This window comes from Dipodomys merriami, unplaced genomic scaffold (genome assembly GCF_024711535.1).
Source record: "Dipodomys merriami isolate MVZ:Mamm:240054 unplaced genomic scaffold, mDipMer1.0.p SCAF_7, whole genome shotgun sequence".
Classification (NCBI taxonomy): Eukaryota; Metazoa; Chordata; class Mammalia; order Rodentia; family Heteromyidae; genus Dipodomys; species Dipodomys merriami.
The window spans coordinates 68,970,651-68,997,303 of record NW_027206290.1 but is presented as its reverse complement, the minus strand read 5'-3'; the positions used below and the strand labels follow the sequence as shown (position 1 = coordinate 68,997,303).

Sequence of the window (26,653 nt, the reverse complement as noted above, 5' to 3'; positions counted from 1 at the left end):
TCTTCATATCTGTGTCCTGAAAGTTGCTTGGGGAAAAGCAGATGAGGGTCTTTCAAGGTATTCCAGTGTGGAATGGGAAAAATCAGTAAGGAGGGGTTAAGCAGGTAGACACACAGAGGGAGGAATGATATTAGAACATATGTATCATTTTCCCTGCTAACAACAGGGAAAACCTTGGTCCAATCAAACTAGAACTGAGAATCTATTCAGACACACTAGAATAGTGGCAGCTCCAAGGTCAGGGTCAAAGACAAGCCTGTGAGAGCTATAGCATGGAAATGAAGGCTCTGCATGTTCATATCGTTAAAAAAAAACAGCATTGAGTATGCAGAGTATAAAGGTCTTAAAAATACCAAGAAAGTTTTTTTATTATTGCCATAATTACTACTTTGATACCTTTTCTGAAATGCTAAATCTTACATCTTTTCTTTCTCTCCTCGTGAAGTTGCCATCTGTGTTGCTGATGACCTGTGTTAAATTATGTATTGGGAAATCAAATCCCAGATAAATGACTGAACATTTTCGAAGCATCGGGAATGTGTTTACGTTCATAATTGCACTGAAGCTGTAAGAACAATCGGAAGAAGGCAAAGGTACTTTATTTCCATTTTGAGAGTCAAGCAAAAGGGGGTTCTAGGACGTGAACATTAACCAGGTCTGGTTCTGCCGAACAATGACTGAACCGCCCAGGCTGTAGTGAAGACTCAAATGTAAGGGATTTTCAGCTCTTCACTTCCAATGAGGTGGAGGGACCATGCGGGCAGGGGCAGAGGCATCGCCTTCCGAGCGCTCTACGCCTTTAAGAGTCGCCTCCTCCCGCCAAGGATGCTCCAGCAACCACCACCACCCCGCCCCCTCCCCCACCCCCCGCACCCTCGCCCGCGCTCCTCCCCGCTGGGGCCGGGTCCGCACTCGCCCGGCGTCGCCCGAGCTGTTCTTGGGAGGCGCGTTCCCCGCCCCCAGCCGAGCCCACCACATCGCCGGGGGATGCCACCTTCCAGACCCCAGTCCCGACCCCTCCCAACCCTTGCTTACAAGGGCGAGGCCCGGGCGCCCCCCTCCCAGCGCTCAGGCCCACGGCAGCGTGAAGGTGACCTCCCTCGGGGGCGGCACACGCCGGGTGGTGCCAGAACTCGCTTACACGTGGTGAGCCCGGAGCGCGCGGCCCCTCCCCGCCACGCGCCCGGAGCCGGCGGCCTGGCCACGCCCCCGGGGCGGCTCCGCCCCGCGCCCGTGCACGCAGCTCCCGGCCGGGGAGGAGCGACGCGCACACCGCCCTGCGCGCGGGCGGCTCGTGCGTGGGGCCGGCTCTGAGCCGCAGGAATCGCCCGTCCCAGCCCCACGGTGCCCCGGATCCTCGGTGTCCCGGCCGCTCGGTGCGCTCCAGCGAGGGAGGGCGCTGAGACCGGCGGTACTCGAGCCGCAGGGCGCCTGCCTTGGGGCTTCGTCTTCGAAGCAGCCGGCTTCACTTTCCCTTGTGTCTCAGGGCTCCTCAAACTAGATAAAATGTCGTTTATTGGATCTCAAAGCATTTAAGCTCATCCGTGGCTGGTTGCTGAGTTTAGGCATGGGGCTACATCTGTGATAAAGTGACCTTCTTCGCTTTTCTAAGTGTTGATCTCTTCCCCTTCTTCTCCAAGGAGGGGGGGAGGGGGACCTCTTCTGAGACGACGGCCCAAATGAGAAAGGATCCGGAGTCCTACCTGTCGGCAGGTGTCCCCGAATACACTACAATTGCAAAGGCAACGCGGAGCAAGGAAAAGCTTTTAGGAAGCAGATGGAAGCTCATCAGATCCCCCACACCTACTCCCAGCTCCCCCCACCTTCCCGCTAGCCCCCAACCTAAGAAAAGAAACCGACCTCATCCTTTTGCCTCCCGCCCCCCCAAAATCCCGGGCGGGAGACCGCCCCGCCCCGCCCCGCCGTCCAGCGATTGGGAGATGCAAATACCGGGTTCTCTGCCCAGCAACGGGTGACGCGCCGCTGAGCGCGGGGCGTGGCGGGGCCGCAGCCCAGGCGGGCACCTCGGTGTTTACACGGGGCGGCCCCGCGCGCGCTGCAGCGGCCCGCAGACGGCGAGGGGAGGGAGGGAGGGAGGGGGGTGGAGGTGGCGCGCGCCGGCGGGGCCGCGCGGGGAGAAAGACACTGGAAGGCGGCTGCGGGCGGGGACAGGCGCGCGCGGGCCGCGGCGGAGCCGGAGCCTGCGAGAAGAGCTCGCGGGGGGCCCGGGCGGCGTTATTTCTCCACCCCCGCAAAACAATGTGCGGCGTGCGGCCGGGAGCAACTTGCCCGGGGCGGCGGGGGCGCGCCGAACCCGCTTGAGACCGCGCCGCTGACCTCCCCCCACGCCGTCCGTTGGGCCGGAGCGCCCAGCTCCTTGCTCCCAGCTCGCGGGGGCCGGGCCGAGCCGCGGGGCGGGGCCGCCCCTTCGTCGCTGCAGCCTCCTCCCCCATCCCCAGCCGCGGAGGATGCGGACGGCCCCCGGCGGCGTCTAGCGGCCCGGGCCCAGGCGCGATGGTGCAGCAGCGGGGCGCGCGGGCCAAGCGGGACGGCGGGCCGCCGCCCCCGGGGCCCGGGCCGGCGGAGGAGGGGGCGCGCGAACCCGGCTGGTGCAAGACCCCAAGCGGCCACATAAAGAGGCCGATGAACGCGTTCATGGTGTGGTCGCAGCACGAACGGCGGAAGATCATGGACCAGTGGCCCGACATGCACAACGCCGAGATCTCCAAGCGCCTGGGCCGCCGCTGGCAGCTGCTGCAGGACTCGGAGAAGATCCCGTTCGTGCGGGAGGCGGAGCGGCTGCGCCTCAAGCACATGGCGGACTACCCGGACTACAAGTACCGGCCGCGCAAGAAGAGCAAGGGGGCGCCCGCCAAGGCGCGGCCCCGCCCCCCCGGAGGCGGCAGCCGGCTCAAGCCCGGGCCGCAGCTGCCGGGCCGCGGGGGCCGCCGGGCGACGGGAGGGCCCCTGGGGGCCGGCGCGGCGGCGCCGGAGGACGACGACGAGGACGACGATGAGGAGCTGCTGGAAGTGCGCCTGGTGGAGACGCCCGGACGGGAGCTGTGGAGAATGGTCCCGGCGGGGAGAGCCGCCCGGGGGCCGGCCGAGCGCGCCCAGGGTCCGCCGGGCGAGGGGGTGGCCGCGCCTGCAGCCTCCCCGACCCCGTCGGAGGAGGAGGAGCCGGAGGAAGAGGAGGAGGAGGCGGCCGCCGCGGAGGAAGGCGAAGAGGAGACTGTAGCATCGGGGGAGGAGCCGCTGGGCTTTCTGTCCAGGCTGCCCCCAGTCCCCACCGGCCTGGACTGCAGCTCCCTGGACCGCGACCCGGACCTGCCGCCCGCCACGGGCACGTCACACTTCGAGTTCCCGGACTACTGCACCCCCGAGGTGACCGAGATGATCGCGGGGGACTGGCGCCCGTCTAGCATCGCCGACCTGGTTTTCACCTACTGAGCCCACCGTCAGCGGGGCGCGCACGCCCCCAAACCAGCTGTTTACATACAGGAATCAGGTATTGGGGCCCCTCGGAGGCCGAGGCTGGCACCCCACCTCCCGCGCAGCCTCCTCCCCCCCTCCTGGATGTGCCCATCCCCCCCAGATCCAGACGCGCCCCTCCCCCACAGACACACCCCAAGGCAGCCCAACCCCCACCCTTTCCCTGACATCCAAGCCCCTCCCCATCCAGTCCTCGCCCGCACAGCCACCAGCAGCCAGCCCCCCCTCCGAAGCCGATTCGCCCCCCTTTACAGACCTGCACCCCTCCCCCGCCCCCCCACCGCCTTCCTCTCGCCCTTCCTCGTGGCCGGAGGACACGCCCCCTCCCTCGCTCCGGATTCCCTCCGCCCTGGCCTAGCCTGCCTTCGGGGTTCGGGGGGCGATCCTGAGGGGCGGCCCTCCCACGCCCCTCCCCCCCCAGCGCGACGGCCCGCCCCTCCGCTTGGGCCCGCCCTCCTGCGCTTGCGCATGCCTAGTGCTACTTGGGAGGAGGGGGCCGATCCCAGGCCAGATGCAGGCTTCCTGCCGTTTGCTGGGTGAAGGAGGGCGGGGGGCGAGTGTAGAGCAATCCTAAGAAATCCTTTGATCCCAGAGCCCGTGGCTCCCTCTCAACCCGACGGGGCGTCACTGCCTTAATGGGAGGAGCACTGGGAAGGGAGAGAGCTGTCCGGGTGGGGCTAGTTTGAGCTTGGAACTCATCTAAAGGCACGGCCCCTTTACTCCCCCTCCCCACGGGGTTGTCCAGGCCCACCACACCCAAGGCTTCAACTGCCTTTACCGCCAAACTTGGTCCCCAGAGACGTCCCTTACTTGCCCCTGAGAGATTTGGAGTCAGGTTTTAGCTTGGCAAACTGAGAAAGGAAGGGGCTATCCCAGAAAACTGTTGAGTTGATGCACCCACCAATCTGGAGACGGGTCCCAGCTGCTCCCTCCCCCACCCTGGGAAACGCCCTATCATCTCAGGGCACCTTCTCAGCCCGGGCTCCTCCCTAACGACTGTCCCTTCCAATCACCCAAACCCATCCACCATTATAGCTGCAGTATTCAGTGGGAGAAACTGAGGCACGCTGGTGCTAGGAGCTTGGAGCGGCAGGAAAAAGTGGTTTGAGAGAAACCATCGTCCCCGTCCTGGGGGACCGGAGAAGGATGGGTAGAGGAGAGTGGACGTAGGCCGATTGCATCCCAGCCTTTTCCTGTGTGAAATACGGACGGCGCTGCTGTTAGAAAATCGTGTCCAGTTCAGGGTGTCCGTGGGAACCCTGCCCCCACGCTGTTACCCTCTTACCCCCTGGCCCCGGCCCCCTCCGGCCTCTCCCTCCACCCCCCTGCCCTCACTACCTGTATCTCACCGGCGTGTGTTCACCCCCCCTGGGTGCTCACACATTCTCATTCACACACACAAATCTCAGGAACAAACGGTCCCGGAGTCCTCGGGGACCCCTGCCCAGGGTCTCTGCAGGGCTCTGCCCCACGCGTTCCCTTCGCTGACAAAGCCACCAGCTGCCTCCTTTAAGCTTGGTGCTCCGGCTCTGGGCCTTTCTTGCGCTCTTCTTTTCTTTTTCTTTTTCTTTTTTTCCTTTTTTTTTTTTTTTTAAGAAAATAACAAAAAGACAATGAAAAAAAATGTCATGTGAGTGAAGAGATGTCACTGTCTGTGGTCTTGGAGAACTAGTCTTGTAGCTGAGTTGGGGGGATTCTCTCCCTCTGGGGCGCTGGCACCCACAGCAGGACTTGCGCCGGTCTGATGCCAGGACTGAATAAAGTGTATTTGCCCCGACCTCGCCCTGTGGTTCTGCATGTCTGCTTTCTTCACCCCTCCCCACACCGTGGCCTAGATTCATCTTCCACAGGATTTGGGCCCTTGCAGAGAGAGCTGGCTGTCTCTGAGCAAGGCATTTGGCCCTCTGGGCCTATCTCCTTTTGTCTTGGGACTCCCTGTCTTCACTGAGGATAGCAGACTGGTCCCTGTGGTAGTCTCGCAGGTAACACAAATCAGTGCGTCTTGGGGGTCATTTCCACTACCAGCAGCTGCCCACGTCCTGCAAGGGGTGACCTGGTGTGAATGCAGCAGCACACGGTAGTAGCCAGATGGCCACATGTTTTCCTTTTTTGTTTTTGTTTTTCAAGAGAAGCTGAAAAACGTGCTTGTTTCTGAGTCACTGTCATTTCAAAATGAAAAGTTGGGCCAAATGAAAACAGGTGTGGGCAGGTCTGAGCCAGGGGGTCAGTTGGGCCTTGCCTTCATAAGAATTAGGAAGCAAGGTTGGTCACACTGCTTATAGCTCAGCTCCGGTGAGCCCATGTGACCGTGGGCAACTTGGCTTCCTCCCAAGACTGAGGGTCACAATGGAACCAGCTTCACAGGATGAAATGAGGGTTAAGTTGAGAAGCATTTGACATGATGTGCCCCATTCGTTGTTTGCTCCATTGTCCAGAGAAGGAAGCTTAAGGTCACATGGGGGCCAAGGCCCCTGACAGACACCAGCATCCTCAGGTGCTTCCTTCCCTCTGTGCTAGTCTGCAGGTGGGTCAGCCTGAGGCCTGGCACACTCAGGTTTGCAGTACAGACTTAATGTGAATGACCAAAAATGCCACAGAAACCGTAGTTCCTGCCTATCAGTTTCTGAGTAAGGTGTTTTCCCTCCTTTGTCCCCAAACATCCCTTCCCCTAATTCTTCCATCTGCCAGGTCTAATGAATTCCTAAGCTCAGATGAAACTTGTTCTCCCTGAACTGAGACTGAACTGAGGCTGAATGTGAGAATTACAATGAGGGCTTCTCTCTGCCTCCTAGTTAGAAACAGTGAGGGCAAGAATCCCCTAAAGGATAGCATCAAAAAGGTATAGAAGTTGGGTGCTGGTGGCTAGCTACTCAGGAGGCTGAGATATGTGGATCATGGTTCAAAGCCAGCCCAGGCAGGAAACTCCGTGAGACTCATCTCCAATAAGCCACTAGGAAACTGGAAGTGGTGCTGTGGCTCAAACGGTAGAGTGCTCTCCTTGAGCTGAAGAGCACAAAGACAGCGCCCAAGCCCAGAGTTCAAGCCCTAAAACCAACAACAACAAAAAGTATAGAAGCCAGGTGCTGGTGAGTCACATCTGTAACCCTAGCTACTCAGGAGGCTGATATCTGAGGATCTCAGTTCAAAGCCACCCTTGGCAGGGAAGTCCATGAGACTTATCTCTAACTGCCAGAAAACTGGAAGTGGCACTGTGGCTTAAAGTTGTAGAGAGCTAGCCTTGAGCAAAAATTGCTCAGGAACAGTGCCCAGGCCTGGAGTTCAAGCCCCATGACTGACCAAAAAGTATAATACATGTACATATATATATATATATATATATATATATATATATATATATATATCATGCCAGGTGTGGTTCTTTTTTTTTTTTTTTTTTTTGCTTTTTGCTTATGTGGTGCTGAGGAATCAAACCCAGGGCCTCTGGCATGCAAGGCAAGCACTTTACCTCTGAGCCACCTTCCTAGCCCCCAGGTGTGGTTCTTGTCTATAATCCTTGCACTCCAAGAGGCTGAGGTAAGAATATCACAAATTTGAAGCCAGCCCGTAGGAGAGGGAAAAGAAAGATGGCCTCTCTCAAGAAGGTATAGAGCCAGAGAAGTCTATCATACAGAAGTCTTTTCAAAGGCTGGGAAGGTGGCTCAATAGTAGAGTGCTTAGAGGCCCTGGGTTCGATTCCTCAGCACCACCTACGCAGAAAAGGCTGGAAGTTGCACTGTGGCTCAAGTGGTAGAGAGCCTTGAGCTGAAGAGTTGAAGGACAGCGCCCAGGTCCAGAGTTCAGGCCTCAGGACCGACCAAAAACAAACAAAAAAAGTCCTTTCAAGGAAGGGCTTCTAGCCTTGGGTCGGGGAGCATGGCCTCTGGCAGCTTGCTGTCCTAGGGCAGCATTCCCTGTGGAGGATTCGCTGACAGACATGTCAAGCCTGCAGGAGTTTGATTTCCTTCCATGTGCCCGGTCTTGCTTCTCTTCACAGATATTCATGCTAATAAACATCTTGCACTGTAAGTTCAGTCTCTTTGTCTGCTTTGGGGTGAACCATGTGTAGCACAGAGGGCAAGGCTAGACAAAGGGATTTGGGTCACTAACCTGGCTATGTCAGCCAGGATGCCTCAGGCCTCTCTTCCTATCTCAAAAGAAGCCAAGTCTCTAACCTTCAACACCCTCAGCACCAACTTTGCTATTGTCTCTTTCTAAGTCTGCCCACCAGACAGACAGCAGCCACTAGAAACTACAGCCTTCCCCAACCCCAGAGCTCTGCCCATTCACTTCAGCAGCTACCCCAGTCAAGGCCAAAGGACGTGATCAAGGTGGCTGGTCTGCTTGACTTGCAAGGCAAATGCCTGGCTAGAGACCGTGCTGGAGCTGTGGGACCTTAGAATACATCCCTCTGTGGGCTTTAGTGCCTCACTGGGAAAGCCTGGGACACTCGTAAAACTGGGCAGTCTTGTTCTGTTCCTTCCATTTCAGGTCTGAAAGGTGGGGAAGGTACCTACTCACAGGGACGCTGGAGACACCTGGTGGCTGATGAGTAGAAAGTACGTCTGTGCAAGTGGAGATGGGGGGGGGGTGTTGTCCCACTCCTCTCCTCCCAGGAAGTCATGGAGTCCCAGTTGGCTCATGTCCCTCAAAGGTACAGTTTAAGTTCTCTTGGTTCCAAGGCTTCATATGAAGCCCAGCGCTGATGGCTCATACCTGTAATTCTAACTGCTTTGGATGCTAAGATCAGAGGAATAAGGTTTGAAGCCAGCCCAAGCAGAAAAGCCTGCAAGACTCCATCTCTAGTCAAACCAGAAAAAAAGCTAGGTGGGAGGTATAGCTCAAGTGATAGAGCACCACGTGAGCAAATGGAAGGCCCTGAGTTCAAACACTGTATGGATAAAACATCCATATACTGATACATTGGCTGACTATTGTGTAGCAGATCAACAAACAGTTGCTTAAAACATCACCCAGGGGGGGCTGGGAAGGTGGCTCAGTGGTAGAGCGCTTGCCTTGCATGCTCAAGGCCCTGGGTTCGATTCCTCAGCACCACATAAGCAAAAAGAAAAAAGCCAGAAGTGGCGCTGTGGCTCAAGTGGTAAAGTGCTAGCCTTGAGCTGAAGAGCTGAGGGACAGCGCCCAGGCCCAGAGTTCAGCCCCACAACCAGACCCAAAAAAAAAAACAACAACAAAACAACAACAACAACAAAAAATCACCCAGGGGTTGTTCAGTCTGAGGTGTCCAGAGAGCTCAGGTGTCCAAAGACACAGCTGAACCTCTGCAGGTTCTCTTGGACTGACCTGCAGTCCTTGATGATCCTCAGTATCCTTTTACAAACGCCTGTAGTTAGGGGCAGAATTTAGTTCCGCTAGTTATAGGACAGAAATGCCTGTGTCCCTGGTGCGGCGTTTTGTATATGTGTGTGCCAGTACCGAGGCTTAACTTGCCATCCTGTCGCTGCAGTTATTGGCTCAGAATGAACTGTCCCCAAATATATTGGAGTGAATAGATACCACTCAGGGCCTAGTGCTTTCACTTGGCTTTTTCATTCAGGGCAGGCCCTTTGCCACTTGAGCCACACCTTTTTATCCAGCTTTTTTCTGGTTAATTGGAGATGAGTCTCCAGGATTTGTCTTCTCAATTCTTTGAATTGGGCTCTTCAGATTTTCACTTCCTGAGTGGCTAGGATTATAGATGTGAGACACTAGTGCGCTGCTTTGGCGATGGCTTGCTAATGTGGCTCTAACTTCACTGACTTTCTCCCCTTTGGGATGGGCTGCCCTTCCTTCACCTGCACCTCACTGTACCCTTGTAACAAAAAGGATGCAGCAGAGTGAGGCACCAGTGGCTCACGCTTGTACTACCAGCTACTGAGGAGGCTAAGATCTGATGATCCAGGTTATCTCCAATTCACCACCAAAAAGTGGGAAGTGGAGTTGTGACTAAGTGGTAGAGCACTAGCCTAGAACAACAACAACAACAACAACATATTACTATTACATCTGGGACAGAGCTCAGATCCTGAGTTCAAGCCCCAGGATCAGCACACCCAAAAAGAGAAGTGAGATTCAGGGTTTTCAAGGCTGAGTAATTCCCAGCCCCCACACTAAGAGGCCAACAAGTCTAACTGCCATGAGGTGAGCAGCCCAGGCTATATGGGAGATACCTGTGGGTGCTCCAGTTGACAATCCAAACCTGACACAGACCTCCAAGCCCAGATACCTCCAGGTGACTCCAGCCCTGTCCTTTACCTCCCTCCCAGCTTTTGGAGCATCTTCCCAGCTGAAGCCCAGCCATCATGGAGCAGAGATGACCTGTCCTTGCTGTGCCTTACCTGGATTCTTGACCAGATCTATGAGTGGAGGGGTATCATACTACTTATGCTAAAAAGGAGCAATAGGGAAGGCAGCATCAGGTGCAGGAACGAAGTTTCTAGACAACAAACAGTGAATGGGAAGAAGGGCCACAGTAGCTGCCCGGGAAGTTGTCTGGCTGTGGGGGATGATGTGCAGGTAGCCCCTGGAGCATGTGTGGCTGTTATCCTAGGTTTTGTCACTGTAGCCCCAGGATGTGAGCATGTATCTCAGGCACCCAGCCCTGGGGCTCTTTTGAAGACACAAACTTGAGGAATACTGAGGACCTTTCCAGGTTTCCCATTTACCCTTAGGATCTATTCTCAGCCTTCAGGAATTCAAGGCCTTTTTGCAGTTGATTCCTTTGCTCCGTGTGTGTGTGTGTGTGTGTGTGTGCGCGCGCGCAAGCGCACGCAGTGTGCACGCATGCGTGTGCTTGCACGCGCACGCACAAACAGGCGTGCTGGTACTAGGACTTGAACTCAGGCATGGACAACTGTTGCTTAGCTTTTTCACTCAAAACTGAGGCTCTAGCACTTAAGCCACAGATCACTTCTGGCTGTTTGGTGGTTAATTGGAGTTAAGAGTCTCATGGGCTTTCCTGCCCAGGCTAGCTTTGAACTTGGATCCTTAGATCTCAGCCTCCTGATCTGCTAGGATTATAGATAGGTGTGAGTCACAGATGCCAGTCCCCTTTTAGCTTTTTTTATAAACTTATCTGTAGCTATGGGCTGCTCTCCAACTCTTCCTCAGGCACACCTGCCCATTCCCAGAGATCATGTGCTCCCATGCTGTTTGTCTCTGCTCTTGAGAAATCAGAGGGGCCTTGGGCTCATTCCACAGCCCCCTTTAAGACCTCAGTTTCTCCCAACCTTGCACTTAGGTGGTTGGACTAGGAGTCTTCATCAGCATGCCTAGCTTGGCATCCGAGGCAGCTCTGGAGAGGAAGCAGAGGTGTTTGCAGGCAGACCTGCCTGGTTCGCTTCTACGTTGCCTGGTGATGGATGCCAAGTGGCTCTCTCATCCTTTCGGGGTTTCTTAGCAACCCAGTTTCTCACTCTCAGTTGATTTGGGGGTTTCCTTTTAACTAAATGTCAAGTTCTTTTTCTGTTCCAGAAAGCCTGAAGCCAAGGGTCTCTATGGAATCCTGGACACAACCCCAGAATGAAAGAAGCCTGGTACGGGGCAGTGCAGGATTTGCTGTGTAACTTGGAAAAGCTGCCTCTGTGGCGATCTCAGGCTCTGGTCGTCTGCCACAAACTCTTCAGGGCTTTCCTGCTTCTCTTGTGTGTGTTTGGTTCAGTTGCTTAATTCAGCCTTATATCAGTTAGTTCTTGTCTGCAATCCTAGCTACTCAAGAGGCTGAGATCTGAGTAGCAGTTTAAAGCCAGCCTGGGGCAGGAAATGTCTGTGAGACTCTTATCTCCAGTTAACCAGCAAAAAGCTGGAATTAGAGCTGCAGCTCAAGTGGTAGAACTCAGCAGCCTTGAATGAAAAAGCTAAGGGCTAGAGTGCCCAGGCCTTGAGTTCAAGCCCCAGGACTGCTCCCACCCCACCCCAAGGAAAAAGAACATTTTAATTTTTTTAATTTTTTTTTTTTTTGTGAAAATACTGTACAGAGGGGTTACAATCACATGAACAAGGTAATGAATGCATTTCTTATCAAACATTGTTGCCTCCTCCTTTGTTTTTCTCCTACCATCCCTTCCCTCCCATCTCCACAACTTCATCCCCCCCCAACATTTTGATTTTTAAAAATGCGGTAAAATGCATATAATGAAATGTATAACTTTAATCACTTCAGACATATCATACAGTAGCATTAAATATAGTCACACTATTGAGTAGATCAGCTCCATGCACCTCCAACACATTTTTTTTTTCCTCTTTATTTTTTTTTTCCTTGGGCCTTGAACTCTGGTCCTAGACGCTGCCCCTAAGCTCCTTTGTGCTCAAGGCTAGCACTCTACCACTTGAACTACAGCGCCACTTCTGGCTTTTGGAGATGAGTGTCATGAACTTTCCTGCCCAGGCTGACTTTGAACCATGATCCATGGATCCCAGCCTCCTGGGTAGCTAGGATTACAGGCATGAGCCACCAGCACCCAGCTTGGCTGAAAACTTGATCTTCCTGCCCCAAAGTTGAGAGTGCCTGGATTACAGGTGTGAGCCAACATGCCCAGCCTGTAGCACAGGTGTTTGTTTGATTTTAATATTTCAAGGAATCAATCACCATACCATTTTCCATAGCATCTGTACCATTCTACACTCACCAGTTCACAGTTTCAGTCTGGGAAGGTGGCTCAGTGGTACAGTTCTTGCCTCGCATGCATGAGGCCCTGGGTTCGATTCCTCAGCATCGCATAAACAGAAAAGGCCAGAGTGGTGCTGTGGCTCAAGTGGTAGAGCTCTACCCTTGAGCTGAAGAGCTGAGGGACAGTGCCCAGGCCGAGTTCAGGCCCCATGATCAACAACAACAAAAAGAGTTCCAGTTTCTCTATTTCTCCAATATTTCTTTTCTTCTTTTTCTTGGACAGCAGTTATCCTAATGGGTGTTAGTGATTAGGACCAGTCAGGCTGAGACCATCACCAGCTCATGCTTACGAAATCTTTGGCTTGTGATTTCTTAGGTTTCTACTTCATTTGACTCTTTTCATTTTGTGTACTTAAACCACACCCAAGGGCTGGGCTAGGTGGAACAGGTACTTAGGGAGTGCAAAAGCCCTGGGTTCCTCTGCCCTCCCCCCACCAAAATCAAATGAAACCAATAAACCTCACCACCCGAAACTGTTATTGTTGGAGACAGGGACTCATTATGTGAACTTGGGATCTTCCGACTTCAGCCTCCCAAGTGCTGAGATTACAAATATGTGCTTACCACACCCAGCTTTAACAATGTAACTAATTTTCTTTTTTTCTGGTATTGGGATTTGAACTCAGGGAGCTCTCTTGGTGCTCTACCACGTAAGCCACATCTCCAGTGCCTCTTTTTGCTGGATTGTTTGGAGATAGAATCTTTTTTATTTTCTTTTGTCGATTGTGGGGCCTGAGCTCTGGGCCTGGATGCTTTCCCTGAGCATTTCAGCTCAAGGTGAGTGCTCTACCGCTTGATCCACAGCACCACTTCTGGTTTTCTAGTGGTTTATTGGAGATAAGAGTCTCTCGGAGATATAACCCTAGCTACTCAGGAGGCTGAGATCTGAGGATCACGGTTCAAAGCCAGCCCAGGCAGGAAAGTCAGTGAGACTTTTATCTCCAATAAACTACTAGAAAACCAGAAGTGGCACTGTGGCTCAAGCAGTAGAGCGCTCGCCTTGAGCTGAAGAGTGCAGGGAAAGCTCCCAAGCCCAGAGTTCAAGCCCCATGACCAAAAAAAAAAGAGTCTCACGGGGAGTTTCCTGCCTGGGATGGCTTTGAACAGTGATCCCCAGATCTCAGCCTCCTGAGTAGCTAGGATTACAGGCGTGAGCCACCAGTGCCTGGCTTGGAGATAGAATCTTGGGGGGTTCTCTGCAAGGTTTGGCTTTGAGGCACAGTCCTCTATATCTCAGCCTCCTACATAGCTAGTATTACAGGTGTGAGCCATTGAGCGTGTGTGTGTGTGTGTGTGTGTGTGTGTGTGTGTGTGTGTGTGTGCTGGTACTGGGGCTTGATCCCTTTCACTTTCCCTAGGCTTTTTTCCTCAAGGCTGGTTCTCTACCACTTGATCCACACTTCTACTTTGGATTTTTGCTGGTTAGTTGGAGATAAGAGTCTCACGGACTTTCCTGCCAGACTGGTTTCAAACTGCAATCCTCAGATCTCAGCCTCCTAGGTAGCTAGGATTACAGGTGTGAGCCACCAGTGCCCAGTTAGATTAACAATCTAAATTGCTTTTTCCTGTTTGTTTGTTTGCTTTTTTATTTTTCTTGGTATGGGTGCAGGAACCCAGGCCCTTATACATGCTAGCAAATTGCTCTACCACTGAGTCAAATCCCCACACCTGTTGTTTTGAGACAGTGCTTGTTATGTTGCTAGTTTCAAAGCCCTGAGCTCAAGCCTCAGTGTCAGGCTGAGGTGTACCTGGCTATACTGCTCAATGTGTTGTTTCTAGTCAGCTTTCTTACCCCAGTGTGCTCTTATTCTAATAGCTGCTCTCCAGAGCAACAGGTGCAAAATCACACTTCTAATGTGCTCTGCAGCTGCAGTCTTTCATTCACCTGAGTCATTGTATGAGCAATTCTTCACTGAAAGCTTTTTACACTCCAACCTCTCACTTTGATTTTTACCTCTGGGGTACTTTAACCCATAGAAAGGGAAAATTTTAAATTGATGTGGCCATACCTTTAATCTTTGCCCTGGAGCATTTTCACAAATTGATGAAGTTTTCTGTGCTGTTTTGTTTTTTGTTTGTTTGTTTTTAAATAACTTCATTGTTGCCTGGGCCAGTGGCTCACACCTGTAATCCTAGCTACTCCAGATGCTGAGATCTGAAGATCCTGGTTCAAAACCAGCTAAGGCAGAAAACTCTCTGTGAGTCTCTTATTTCCAGTTAACTACTCAAAGATGGGAAGTAGCATTGCTCAAAGTGGTAGAGCACCAGCCTTGAGCAAAAGAGCTCAGGGAAGCGCCCAGGCCCTGAGTTTAAGACCCAAGACGTCCAAAACAAAGCAAAACAACAACAAAAAAAAACCACTTTATTGTTATTATTAACTGTTATACAGAGGGGTTACCACTTCATAAGTTGGGTAATTTAAAAATTTTTTATTGTCAAGGTGATGTACAGAGGGGTTACAGATATATAAATAGGCAGTGATTACATTTCTTGTCTAACTTGTTACCCCTTCCCTCATTTTTCTCCCTCTTTCTCTCCACTCCGCCCCCCAACCCCCTCCCATGAGTACAATTCTTTTTAGACAATGTCACCCCTCCCTTCATTTTCTACCTTAAAATTGTTCTTTTTGTTGTTGTTGTAGGACTTGAACTCAGGGCCTGGGCACTATCCCCGAGCTTTTTTGCTCAAAGCTACTGCTCTATTACTTGAGCTATAGCTCCACTTCTATTTTATTTTCTTTTGTTTTTTGTCAGTCGTGGCACGTGAACTCTGGGCCTGAACGCTGTCCCTCACCCCTCAGCTCCAGGCAACCGCTCTACCGTTTGAGCCACTGCACCACTTCCAGTTTTCTGGTGGTTTACTGGAGATAAGAGTCTCTTGGACTTTGCTGCCTGGGCTGGCTTTGAACCGAGATCCTCAGATCTCACTCTCCTGAGTAGCTAGAATTACAGGTGTGAGCTACCGGCACCCAGCTTCAACTTCTGGTTTTTGAGTGATTAATTAGAGAGAAGATTCTCACAGAGACTTTTCTGCCCAGAGTGACTTTGGACCACCATCTTCAGATCTCAGCCTCCACAGTAGCTAGGATTATAGGTGTGAACCACCAGCACCTGGCTCTGTTCTTTTTTGTGTTGTTTTGGTGCTGAGGCACAATACCCAGAATCTTGCACGTGCCATAAATATATTGTATCACTGAGATATTTGCCAGGCCCCTTCATCTTGTGATCCAAAAGCACAATTTTTTGGGGGGGTTGGGGCTTGAACTCAGGGACTGGGCACTGTCCCTTAGCTTTTTTTGGGGGGGGGGGTCGGGTCATGGGGCCTGAACTCTGGGCCTGGGCGCTGTCCCTCAGCTCTTCACCTCAAGGCTAGCACTCTACTACTTGAGCCACAGCGCCACTCCTGGCTTTTTTCTTTTTGCTTATGTGGTGCTGAGGAATCGAACCCAGGGTCTCATGCATACAAGCGCTCTACCACTGAGCCACCTTCCCAGTCCATTCCTTAGCTTTTTTTTGCTCAAGGCTAGCACTCTACCACTTGAGCCACAGCACCACTTCCAGCTTTTTCTGTGTATGTGGTATTGAGGAATTGAACCTAGGGCTTCATGCATGCTAGGCAAGCAGTCTACCACTAAGCCACATTCCCAGCCCTCCAGCCTTTTCTAGTAGTTAACTGGAGATGAGCCTCATGGGCTTTCCTATCTGGGCTGCCTTAGAGCCTTGATCTTCAGATCTTAGCTTCTGAATAGTTAGCATTATAGGCGATAATCACAGGTACCTGGTGTAATCCAACTATTTTTAAGTTCTTTTCTCGTATGTTTGAAGAAGATTAATTATCACAGCACATGTAAATGTGAGTGGTTCAATTACCTGTTACTCCAACCCTTTTTTTTTTTTGTTCCCATACTGAGACTTGAACAGAGAGCTTGGGCACTGTTCCTGAACTACCACTCCACTTTGAGCCACAACTCCATTTCTGACTTTTTGGTAGTTAATTGAAGATAAGAATCTGACAGACTTTTCTGCCTAGATTGGCTTTGGATCATGATCTTTAGAGATCTCAGCCTCCTGAGCAGCTAGGATTACAGGTGCATGCCATCCGCACATGGTCTACTTCCCCTTTAAAAAAAATTGTAGTAGGGCTGGGAAGGTGGCTCAGTGGTAGAGTGCTTGCCATGCATGCATGAGGCCCTGGGTTCTATTCCTCAGCACCACATAAAAAAGCTGGAAGTGGCTCTGTGGTTCAAGTGGTAGAGTACTTGCCTTGAGCTGAAGAGCTCAGGGACAGTACCCAGGCCCATGACCAAAAATATAAAAAAATAATAAAAAAATTGTAGTAAAAGCAGGGCACCAGTGGCTCACACTTGTAATGCTAGCTATTCAGGAAGCTGAGATCTGAGTATTGTGGTTCAAAACCAGCCCAGGCAAGAAAGTCTGTGAGACTTTTTTTGTGTGTGTCAATTGTGGGGCTTGAATTCTGGGCCTGGGCACTGTCCCTCAGCTCTTCAGCTCAAGGCTAGTGCTCTACCACTTGAACCACTGTGTCACTTCTGGTTTTCTGAGTGGTTTATTGGAGATTAGAGTCTCCTGGACTTTCCTGCCCGGGCTGGCTTTGAACTGCGATCCTCAGATCTCAGCCTCCTGAGTAGCTAGGATTACAGGTGTGAGCCTGTAAAGACAGAAGTGGTGCTGTGGCTCAAATGGTAGAGTGCTAGCCTTGAGCACAAAGATGCTCAGGGATACTATCCAGGCCCTGAGTTCAAGCACTGAGAATAGAAAAAAAATTGTAGTTAAATACAAAGTTTGTCTTCAGTAACATTTCATGCATGTACAGTGCTGTAAACCATCATTATTTCCAGAATATTTTCTTCACCAAAACAAATCTTATAAACAGGAGCTCACCCCGCTTTCCCTCCTCCAATTGGACTTGCCAACTAGGTATTTCATCTAAATGGAATCATATATGTGGATTCTTTGGTGGTGGGGGGTGCAGAGTCTCAGTGTCTCAGTGTGTTGCTCAGGCTGGTCTTGGACTCTGACTCAAATGATCCTCTTGCCTCAGCCTCCTGAATAGTTGGGACAACAGGTGGGACATGTCCAGCCTAGACTTATTTATCTCCTTTATGATACCCTTTGACACCTGCTGAACTACAACCTTCCTCTAAATAGACGCCTCGTTTTTCTCAAGTTATCAGATGCCACTTACTAATATCTATGCTACTTAGCAATAAAATAATGAATAATCGTAATAATGTGAGCCTATGCCAAGAGCTTTGAACCTCTCATTACATGCATGTCTCATTTCATTTGTTGAAACCCCCCCCTTTTTTTTTTTGGTTGTGGGGCTTGAACTCTGGGCCTGGGCATTTTCCCTCAGCTCTTCAGTTCAAGGCTAGCGCTCTTCCACTTGAGCCACAGTGCCACTTCTGGCTTTTTCTATTTATGTCGTGCTGAGGAACCAAACCCAGGCCCCATGCATGCAAGGCAAGCACTCTACTGAGCCACCTTCCCAGCCTGTTGAACCCCTTTGAGAGATAAATTATTTGTCTCCTTTTTATAGAAGAGACTGAGGCTGGGGGCTGGGAAGGCGGCTCAGTGGTAGAGCACTTGCCTTGCATGCCTGAGGTCCTGGGTTCAATTCCTCAGCACCAGATAAGCAAAAAGAAAAAAGCCCGAAGTAGCGCTGTGGCTCAAGTGGCAGAGCGCTAGCCTTGAGCTGAAGAGCTGAGGGACAGTGCCCAGGCCCAGAGTTCAGGCCCCATTACCGGACCCAAAAAAAAAAAAAGAAGAGACTGAGGCTCTGAGTGGCTAAACCACATCAGCTGCAAGTGGCAGAACCAAGATTCACACCTGGATCTCTTCACCTCCAGAGTTCAGCTCACAACTATCACGCGGCCTCTCTTCCCAGTGGGAAGCTTCCCTCCTTCCCAGAGGACACCAGAGTCCTCTGTTGCTGGCTCAAGGTCGGCCCATCCCCCTGTACACTTGACTTCATCTCTCTCCATCACTTCTAGAAACTCATTCAACCCTCCTCCGTGGTGGAGTGTCTTCTTCCAACACAGGCAGTTAAATAAGCACTGTAGTGCACATAAAGCACTTCAATACATGAAGAGCATCATGCATTTGTGGCTGTGTTCAGTAAATATTTACTGAGCCATCTACTCAGTCCCAAGCAGCCCCTTCTTGCAGGCCTCATTCTTCCCTGTTTCTCCCCCTCCCCACCTCCCACCCCCCTCCAGAACAGGGAAAGGCAGAAGAGTTGTTCAAACATGCATGAAGGCTTGTTTGTGTGCTATGGTTTCTGGTAAGATTCCAGAGAGATACAGTGGCTTTCTTAGGATCACACAGCAACTGTGTGAGCAACTGGACAGGCATGAAGTTGCTGCTGCCGCTGCCTGGCAATGGCTGACTCTCCACAGAGATGGCAGTTGGCATGCATGGCCAAGACTTGGGGTAAGCTGGGTGCAGAGTCCAAGAGGCATATTGGCTCTTTCCAAAGGGGAGAGGGTGAGACTCCCCAAGATCTCCCTCATCGCCCCACATTCCAACTCCCACCTTAGAGTAAGAGGAACTCAAAGAGGAAACGACATGGAGAGATCGTAGAGGACTGTCGAGAGTCCTCGGTGAGGGATGGGGGGTACTTCCCTCCCTGGAGGAGAGGGCTTTCCAGAGGTGCTAATGGGGCAGAAAGCGGTGAGCTCCGAGGATGTGGGGACCTGGGAGGGTGGTCGGGCTGTGAGAGCAAGTGCTCAGATCTGGGGCTGTGATGGGGGGGGGGCTCTGAGCGGAGGTGCAGGATTCCATAGTGGGGGGGGGTACAGTGAGGAGATGGAGGCTCAGGAGGGGATAAGCGGGGTGGGGCCGAGGGGTGGTGGGAACTTGGGTGTCAAGTTCCAGGCCCTACATGAGGGGTAAGGGCTATGGGGTCTCCATGAGAAGCCTGGGGTCTCAGAGAGAGAAGTGGGCTCAGGAAAGGTTCCGGTGCTGGCTGAGAAGGCAATCTGCAAAGCCAGCCCCTGGGGGGAGGCGGGCGCCCCCTCCTTCTCCCGCCCCCATATCACCCCCCGCCCGGGACTGCGGCGCAGGCGCGAAGCAAACCCACTTTTGCTGTGTACGGGCTCCAGCCCCAGCTCCTGCTCGCTCGCCGGAAACAGCAGGCGGATCGGATAGGTGAGCTCAGCCCCCCGCTCCGCGCCCGACCCCTGCGCCGCGGTGTCTGCGGCTGCAGCGAGCCCCACCTCCTCCCAGAGCACCGGCTCCGGCTGGCCCGCCTCGGGCAGGACGTCTGCGCCCGGGCCTCGGGCTCGGGGAAGTCGGGGGGGGGGCGGGGAGGGGTGGGGGGGTCCCAGGGAAGTAGAGGGGACCGGGACAGCATCAGGCCTAGCGCCCCTCGGCACCGCAGGGTTCATGGACCTAGGCGAGGCTTCAAAAGCCAGATCCCCCTACACCTGTCGAAATCCCCATGTCTACTTTGCCCTGCCTCAGTTTCCCTCTAGGGAAGGGTCGTAATTAATTTCGTCTAAAGGAGGCATGTTCAGATTAGAGGGAAAAAATGGTGGTGTAGGGAGGGCCACCCCCGGCGGGGAAGGACTCCTCTTCTCCCCGCCTGGGCAGCGTAGGGCTCAGGAGTGGGCGGGGGTGGGTGGGGGGCTATCTGGGACGACAGTACCAAGAGCTGCGGAGACGACAAATTCTACCCATCTTCAGGCCCTCGGGTCGTCACCTCCTCCCTGCTCCTCCTCCGCAGTGCACCCCCCACCCCGACGCCGCAGCCCCCTCCTCTTCCCGCTTCCTTTCCACCAAGCCCTTCCCCCCTCCCCCCCCCCCCGCTGCGGGCGAGGGACCTCCCTTGCGGTTCCCATGGCAACCCGCGGGATCTTCAGCATCCTCTCCCTCCTAGCCTCCCCTCTCACCCGCTAGACTCCTCCCGGCAACCCTAAAATTGAGGGGGAGGGCCCAGACCAAGGGGGCGGGGCCAGGCCCAGGGGAACGTGGTCAAGGTCACCTTCCTTCTCCCGAGGCTGCGAGACTGATTGATTACATACATTTGGGGCGGGTGAGCCGTGAATTAAAGGGGAGCGCCTGTCTCGAGCCCACACTCCCCCCCTCCCGCAGTCCCCTCTACGCCCCCCTAACCTGAGGTCTCCCATTAATGCTTGCTGCTCCTTCCCAGATCGCCCCTGGGGCGCTCATTCATTTTTCTGCACCCGGCATCCCCTGCGCATCTGCTTTGGGGCAGCCGTCGCGCAGGCCACGCCCTCTTCCACCTCAGTGGCCACGCCTCCCCCGCCGCGCTGGCTCCGCCCCCACTCCCCACCTGATCCTTGCTCCAACCCTCTGGCCACCTCCTTCTTCTCAGTCTTTCTTTAGCTCCTGCCATTTCCAGCTCTATCACTACACGCGCGCACACACACACACACACACACACACACACACACACACACACACACACATACACACATTCCCCTTTTTCCTCTTCCTTCCATTCAACTATGAAGAGAAGAGGATAGAAAGCCTCGATCGGTGAACGGGCTTTATTGACAAGCAAGGAAGGCTGTGTACTTGTGTGACTTGGAGGGTTTCCAAGAAACACTCCCAAATGTATGTGCATGTATCTCTAATATGTTGTGTACATCTGTGTGTTTACATATGTATTTGTGGTGTGTGTCTGTATGCCTGCCTTTGTATGTGTGTGTGCGTGTGTGTGTAGTAGGGGAGTTCTCTGTGCTGCCTGTGCCGGTGTCTCTAGGCAGGAATGAAAGCCACACTGACTGGCAGGGAGAGAGGCTGGGATGCTTCTTACCCTTCAGAGCAAGCACACTTTTTATTTTGTTGGAATCTGCTTACAAAGGCTGAGGCCCGGGCTGGGAAGGTGGCTCAGTGGTAGAGCACTTGCCTTGCATGCTCAAGGTCCTGGGTTCGATTCCTCAGCACCACATAAGAAAAAAGCCGGAAGTGGCGCTGTGGCTCAAGTGGTAGAGTGCTAGCCTTGAGCTGAAGAGCTGAGGGACAGCGCCCAGGCCCAGAGTTCAGGCCCCACGACTGGACCCCCCCCCAAAAAAAGCAAAGGCTGAGGCCCTGATGCAGGAGGGTGGGGACAGAGCCCAGTCCCTTCCCCTGGCTTTGGTTTGAGCCCTAAAAGGCAGATCTCCCACTCCCCAGGCTTCAGGCTCTTGGTCTGTGAACAAAGGGTTCTTCAAAGGGTTCTTAAGTGTTCTTTTTTGGGGGGGGTCCGGTTGTGGGGCCTGAGCTCTGGGCCTGGGTGCTGTCCCTCAGCTCTTCAGCTCAAGGCTAGCGCTCTACCACTTGAGCCACAGCACCACTTCCGGCTTTTTTCTTTTTGCTTATATGATGCTGAGGAATCGAACCCAGAGCCTCATGCATGCAAGGCAAGCGCTCTACCACTGAGCCACCTTCCCAGCACCCTTAAGTGTTCTTTTTCTGTAAGTCTAGCATCCCTTAATTCTGAGGGCCCTTAAATTTCACCTTCTATGGAATGATTAAATCCTTGGAGGCTATGGAGAGAAATCCTTTTGGGCCTTGGAGACTTCAGCCCACTGAGCAAGAGTCAGCTATGATAATACCCCCTAGGAGAGGCTCTGAAGGGAGGGAAACATAGGATCTTTCACTTTTGGGCTAGGGAGCAACCAAGAGTTCAGAATGGAAATGATGGCAAAGAAATTTCAGTAATTATTCCAGGAGCTACCCTTAGTCAGCACTAAACACAGTGAGAGAAAGTGCTAGGCCTGGGGCTCCGATCTAGAGTCCCACATTCCAGGCACAGGGTGACCTCCACAGTAAGCTCACACAAGGCTCACTGGTCACTGGGCGAAGCACTCAGGGATCTGCTCATTCAGAGTACTCAGGGAAATGGAGAGAGAGATCTGGAAGGCCTGGCTGGCTCATGAGGGTGGGCCATTCGGGGTGAGAGGAAAATAAGGCTCCCACTGACCCTCTGGCAGCTGCATCTGTGCCCACAGGGATCCATGATGCTGAGCTGCAGCCGTTCCTGTGCTTGTAGCCATGGCAGCAATGCTGAGGAGAGCAAGTGGTACGGAGTCCGCTCCTATCTGCACCTCTTCTATGAAGATTGTGCAGGAACTGCTCTCAGCGACGACCCTGAAGGACCCCCAGTCCTGTGTCCCCGCCAACCCTGGCCCTCACTGTGCTGGAAGGTAAGGCCAGAGGGGTTCCTGTGGCTTTATGAGGACATAAGACTGGATTTAGGACTCAGAAGACAGAAACAAAAACAGATAATGATGTAGTAAGAAGTCCTGCACACTTAAGCAACAGAAAACCCAGCTCAAACAAGTTCTAACAATAAAGCTCATGTTCTAGGAGAGGCAAGAGATTAAGGGTCTGCAGGTAAAGTTTGATCCAGAAATGCAACCCCCTTTTTTTTTTTATTGTGAAAATACCTTACAGAAGAGTTACAATTACATGGGCAGGATAATGAGTACAATTTTTATCAAGCATTGTTGCCTCCTCCTTTGTTTCCCCTTCCTATCCCTTCCCATCTTTCTCCCCCTCTCGCCTCCCCATCTCCCCCACCTTTTTTTTTTTTTTTTTTTTTTTTTAGTCAGTCTTGGGCTCTAACTCAGAGCCTGGATGTTTCTGGCTGAGCTCTTTTGCTCCAGCCTAGGACTGAAGGAAGGAAGGATACTCTATGTTCCTGGCTGGGTAGTAAGACTCAATATTGTCCAGTCACTTCTTCCCAACCTGATCAGCACAATTCTAGTCAGAATCCCAGCAAATTGGTTTTGAAAAGAAAATTAAGAGGCTTCAAGATTCCAAACAGAGTCAGGTGTGGTGGTATACACCTGTAACCTGTAACCCCAGCACTTGGGAAACTGAAGCAGGATTGTGAATTCAAGGTCAGCCTAGGCTACATAGCAAGATCCTTCTTCAGAAAACCAAACCAGAACAAACCAACAAGGAAGGATTCCATGATTGTTTCTGCGAATCCCACGTGTGATCTCTGATTCCCATTCTATCTCTCTGTCTCTCTCTCTCTGTGTCTCTCTCTGTCTGTCTCTTTCTCTCTCTCTCTCCCCCCCCTCACCCCCTCTTTCTCTTTTGATCAGTCATAGGGCTTGAACACAGGGCCTGGGTACTATCCCTGAGCTTTATTGCTGAAGGCTAGAGCTCTACTATTTTGAGCCACAGCTACACTTTTGGTTTTCTGATAGTTAATTGGAGACAAGAGTCTCACGGAAACCAGATGCTAGTGGCTCACACCTGTAATCCTAGCTACTCAGGAGGCTGAGATCTGAGGATTGCGGTTCAAAGCCATCCTGAGCAGGAAAGTCCGTGAGACTCTTATCTTGAATAAACCACTCCAAAAACTGGAAGTGGCGCTGTGGCTCAAGTGGTAGAGTGCCAGCCCTGAGCTGAAGAGCTCAGGGACAACGCCCAGGCCCAGAGTTCAAGCCCCATGACTAACAACAACAAAAAAGAGTTTGCCTTTTATTGCAAGTAGGATCCAAGTGGCTCCTTAGCAGGGAACCCCAGCTGACCCTGCTGCCTCCTTTCTGTCTGCCTCTCCCCAGATCAGCCTGTCCTCAGGGACTCTACTCCTGCTGCTGGGTATAGCAGCCCTGACCACGGGCTATGCTGTGCCCCCCAAGATGGAGACGGTCAGCGATGGCAGGTTTCCCACGCTGGATGTGCGGGCAGCCGACTACAACCGGGCCCTGAGCATGTGCCGTCTGGCAGGCACGGCACTCTGCGGGGCAGCCGGAATCCTGCTGGCCGCCTGCCTCTTCTGGGCCATGACCGGCTGGATGAGCCAGGACCCCAAGGCCGAGCCCTTGGACACCGAAGCCGACAGCCACGTGGAAGTCTTCAGGGATGAGCCCGAGCAGCTGTCCCCCATCTTCCGTGATGCCAGCGGTCAGTCTTGGTTCTCCACACCTGCCAGCCCCTTTGGGCCATCTTCTGTCCAGACCATTCAGCCCAAGCGGGACTCTTGAGCACAGAAGCTCGAGGAGGAGCCCGAAGCCTTCTCCCCAGCACACCTCACTCCCCTTTCATCCCCCCAACTTCTCCTTTTGCAGGACCCTTCTATCCAAGCCCCCAGAAGGCCCAACTCTGGATCAGTTCTGGAGGCCTAATCCAGCCCCTTCCCCAGGAATAGGATCCCAACCATCCAAGACCCCATCCTCTCTCAATGCCTCCCCAGACTCCCCCCACCCCAAGCCCTGTGGTGGCAGAGAACATTTCCCTCAGCCTCTCCCCACTCTTTCCTGTCTGTGACCTTGATTGAGCCCCTGCCCTTTCTGATCAGTTCCTCCCTTCTCTACTGTGAGAGGTCTGGAGGGGATTCCTGTGTGTGACATTCTATCTCCGTGTGATAGAAACAGTTCCCTCCGGAGACAAAGATGGTGGTGGTGTTCTCATCCACTAGGATGCCACCACGCAGGACAGGCCCACTTGGACTTGCCCTCCAGCAGAGAATGAAAACATTCACCTTCTTTATGGTGTTTTCTCCTGCTTTGTGGCATGGAGCTCCACAGTCCAGTGCATTGTGGGCAATTAGTCCCCTCCCCACCCCCTCTGTGTGCAGGTGAAGGAGGCTGACAGGTGTGTGTGTGGGGGGGGTCCCAGGTTCAGAGAGCATTGTGGAACCATCTGCAATGGGGACAGAAGCGGCAACTTCCTGGTTCCTCGGGGCCAGGGACTAGTTTGGTGAGAGAGATTAACCTAATGGTCCCAGGTGACTGCAAAGATACTTTGGGTACAAATATAAATGATCTCTAAGAGCCAGGAAATATAAGAAGTGGGATGTTTTGTCCCTTAAAGACCACCCCTTTGGGACACCAATGCCATTGGGTACTGACCTTGACCCCGACCTTGACAAATGTGCTGTCCTGAAAGCCCAGCCCTTCGTTCTACAGGCTGCCAGACAGAGGCAGCATCTCTTTTCTCTGCCACTGGGGGGAGCACGGATCTCATCCCTCCCAGTCTCTTCATTCCCTGAGGCTTCCAGAGGGTTTCAAGTTTTCCCCACTAGGCCAGACCCATTGTCTTTGTGCCCTGTGTCTCCTTCCATCCCTCCTCTCCCTCAATAAACAGCTGGGATGGATATTGCCTTTGCTTCTTTCTTCCTGGAGTGTGGAGAAGGGGGAAAGAAATACATATACTCTTATAAGGGTGCTTTAGCTGGGTGCTGACGGCTCACGCCTGTAATCCTAGCTACTTTAGGAGGCTGAGATCTGAGGAGCATGGTTGAAAGCCAGCCCAGGCAAGAAAAAAATTAGCTACCAGAAAACCGAAAGTGGATCTGTGGCTCAAAGTGGTAGGTTACCAGCCTTGAGTGATAAAGATTTGGGACAGTGCCCAGGTCCTGCCCATAACTGACAAAAAAAAGAGTGCCTTAATCTGTGTATAAGTTTATTGCTTCTCATTTGCCTCTCTTGTGGTACCAGGTTTGAACTCAAGGCTTTACCCTTGCTACAAGCACTCTATCACTGAGCCACTCCTCTAGCCCTTTGTTACATTAGGTAACTTCGGAGATAGCACTTCGCCGCAGGCTGGGCTATGATCTTGTTTATAGGAAAACAGATGATCCATTGCATTCAGCTTATTGATACATTGATACTGGGGTCTCCCTGAGTTTTTGCTGGGGGCTGGCCTTGCGTTACAATCCTCCTGATCTCTGCCTTTTGAAAGGCTGGGATGACAAGTGTCAGCCACTATACTCCACAAGATAACCCTTTAAGAAGAGGGTTATTTTCCTTGATTTACAGGTTTGAAGCTAATGATGAATAGATGGTGTCCTTTTCAAGCTTCTGCAGGGTGGAGTTACATGCTGGCTGGTTTGGGCCATTGCTCTCCAGTCCCTGGGTGGGAAGGAAATCTCTTACCTGGAGAGGAATGTGGAGAAGAGGTGCTCAGGACCAGAACAGCTGACCCCTGTTAACATGGACCAGGCCGTGTTCTCAGTGCTTGACCGGCATGAATTCACTTAACCCTGACATCAGCTGATGAGGACCGGCATGAATTCACTTAACCCTGACATCAGCTGATGAGGTCGGTGGGCTCCCAGATTCCAGGCATGTGTTTTCAACTACATATACTTGGAGGCTGGATTTCAATTCCACGGTCCCAGACTGTCCTGTCACCCATTCCCCACCATACCTGTTCCCTTCTGACCAACCTGGCCTCCTGCTGTTTCTTCTGCTGGGTCTTCCTCCATAGTTAGCCATTGGTCAGTTCCCTGACCTCCTTCAGGACTGAAAGATTATCTTAGCCAACCGCCTGTTTAAACATATAGCCAGGCCTCTGAAGGTTTGCCTTCTGTTCCACCTCTTTAATGCAAGAGCCTGTGCACCCAACTCCCTGGGGGGCCTCCTACTGACCCAGGGGATAACCTACCTCACCCTTGCTGGAGTGAACGGGGTGGGGGGTGTCTCTGAGGGCATTGGTCCCAGGAACATTGCTCCTGGAGAGAGTGAAGTCCCTTGGGATGGGCAAGGGGTACATTGTTGGCAGC

General features: G+C 52.8%; 2 protein-coding genes across 4 annotated transcripts; both read left to right on the top strand.

The window, feature by feature from the left end:
• The first annotated feature begins 2,147 nt into the window (after positions 1 to 2,147).
• Positions 2,148 to 5,269, top strand: Sox12 (SRY-box transcription factor 12). The gene has a single exon (XM_070006984.1). It carries the CDS (start codon positions 2,515 to 2,517, stop codon positions 3,448 to 3,450), a length of 936 nt encoding a protein of 311 aa, XP_069863085.1. The 5' UTR covers positions 2,148 to 2,514; the 3' UTR covers positions 3,451 to 5,269.
• A 13,979-nt stretch (positions 5,270 to 19,248) lies between these two features.
• On the top strand, positions 19,249 to 25,245 carry Nrsn2 (neurensin 2). 3 transcript variants are annotated; one of them, XM_070006983.1, is made up of 3 exons: positions 19,249 to 19,329; positions 22,140 to 22,334; positions 23,709 to 25,245. In XM_070006983.1, the coding sequence occupies exons 2-3, from the start codon at positions 22,146 to 22,148 to the stop codon at positions 24,129 to 24,131; spliced, it is 612 nt and encodes a 203-aa protein (XP_069863084.1). In that variant the 5' UTR covers positions 19,249 to 19,329; positions 22,140 to 22,145; the 3' UTR covers positions 24,132 to 25,245. The 3 variants fall into 3 exon arrangements, with proteins under 3 accessions (XP_069863084.1, XP_069863083.1, XP_069863082.1); XM_070006982.1 differs by having other exon boundaries at positions 19,273 to 19,329; positions 22,122 to 22,334; XM_070006981.1 differs by lacking the exon at positions 19,249 to 19,329 and adding an exon at positions 20,529 to 20,760.
• The last annotated feature ends 1,408 nt before the right edge of the window (positions 25,246 to 26,653 follow it).

What these genes read in the sequence shown, in the direction of transcription:
- Nrsn2 (XM_070006983.1), top strand. Translation starts at nt 22,146, where the DNA reads ATGATGCTGAGCTGCAGCCGTTCCTGTGCTTGTAGCCATGGCAGCAAT. An exon ending in GGCCCTCACTGTGCTGGAAG is followed by an intron (nt 22,335 to 23,708) that starts GTAAGGCCAGAG and finishes GCCTCTCCCCAG; the next exon opens with ATCAGCCTGTCCTCAGGGAC.
- Sox12 (XM_070006984.1), top strand. Translation starts at nt 2,515, where the DNA reads ATGGTGCAGCAGCGGGGCGCGCGGGCCAAGCGGGACGGCGGGCCGCCG.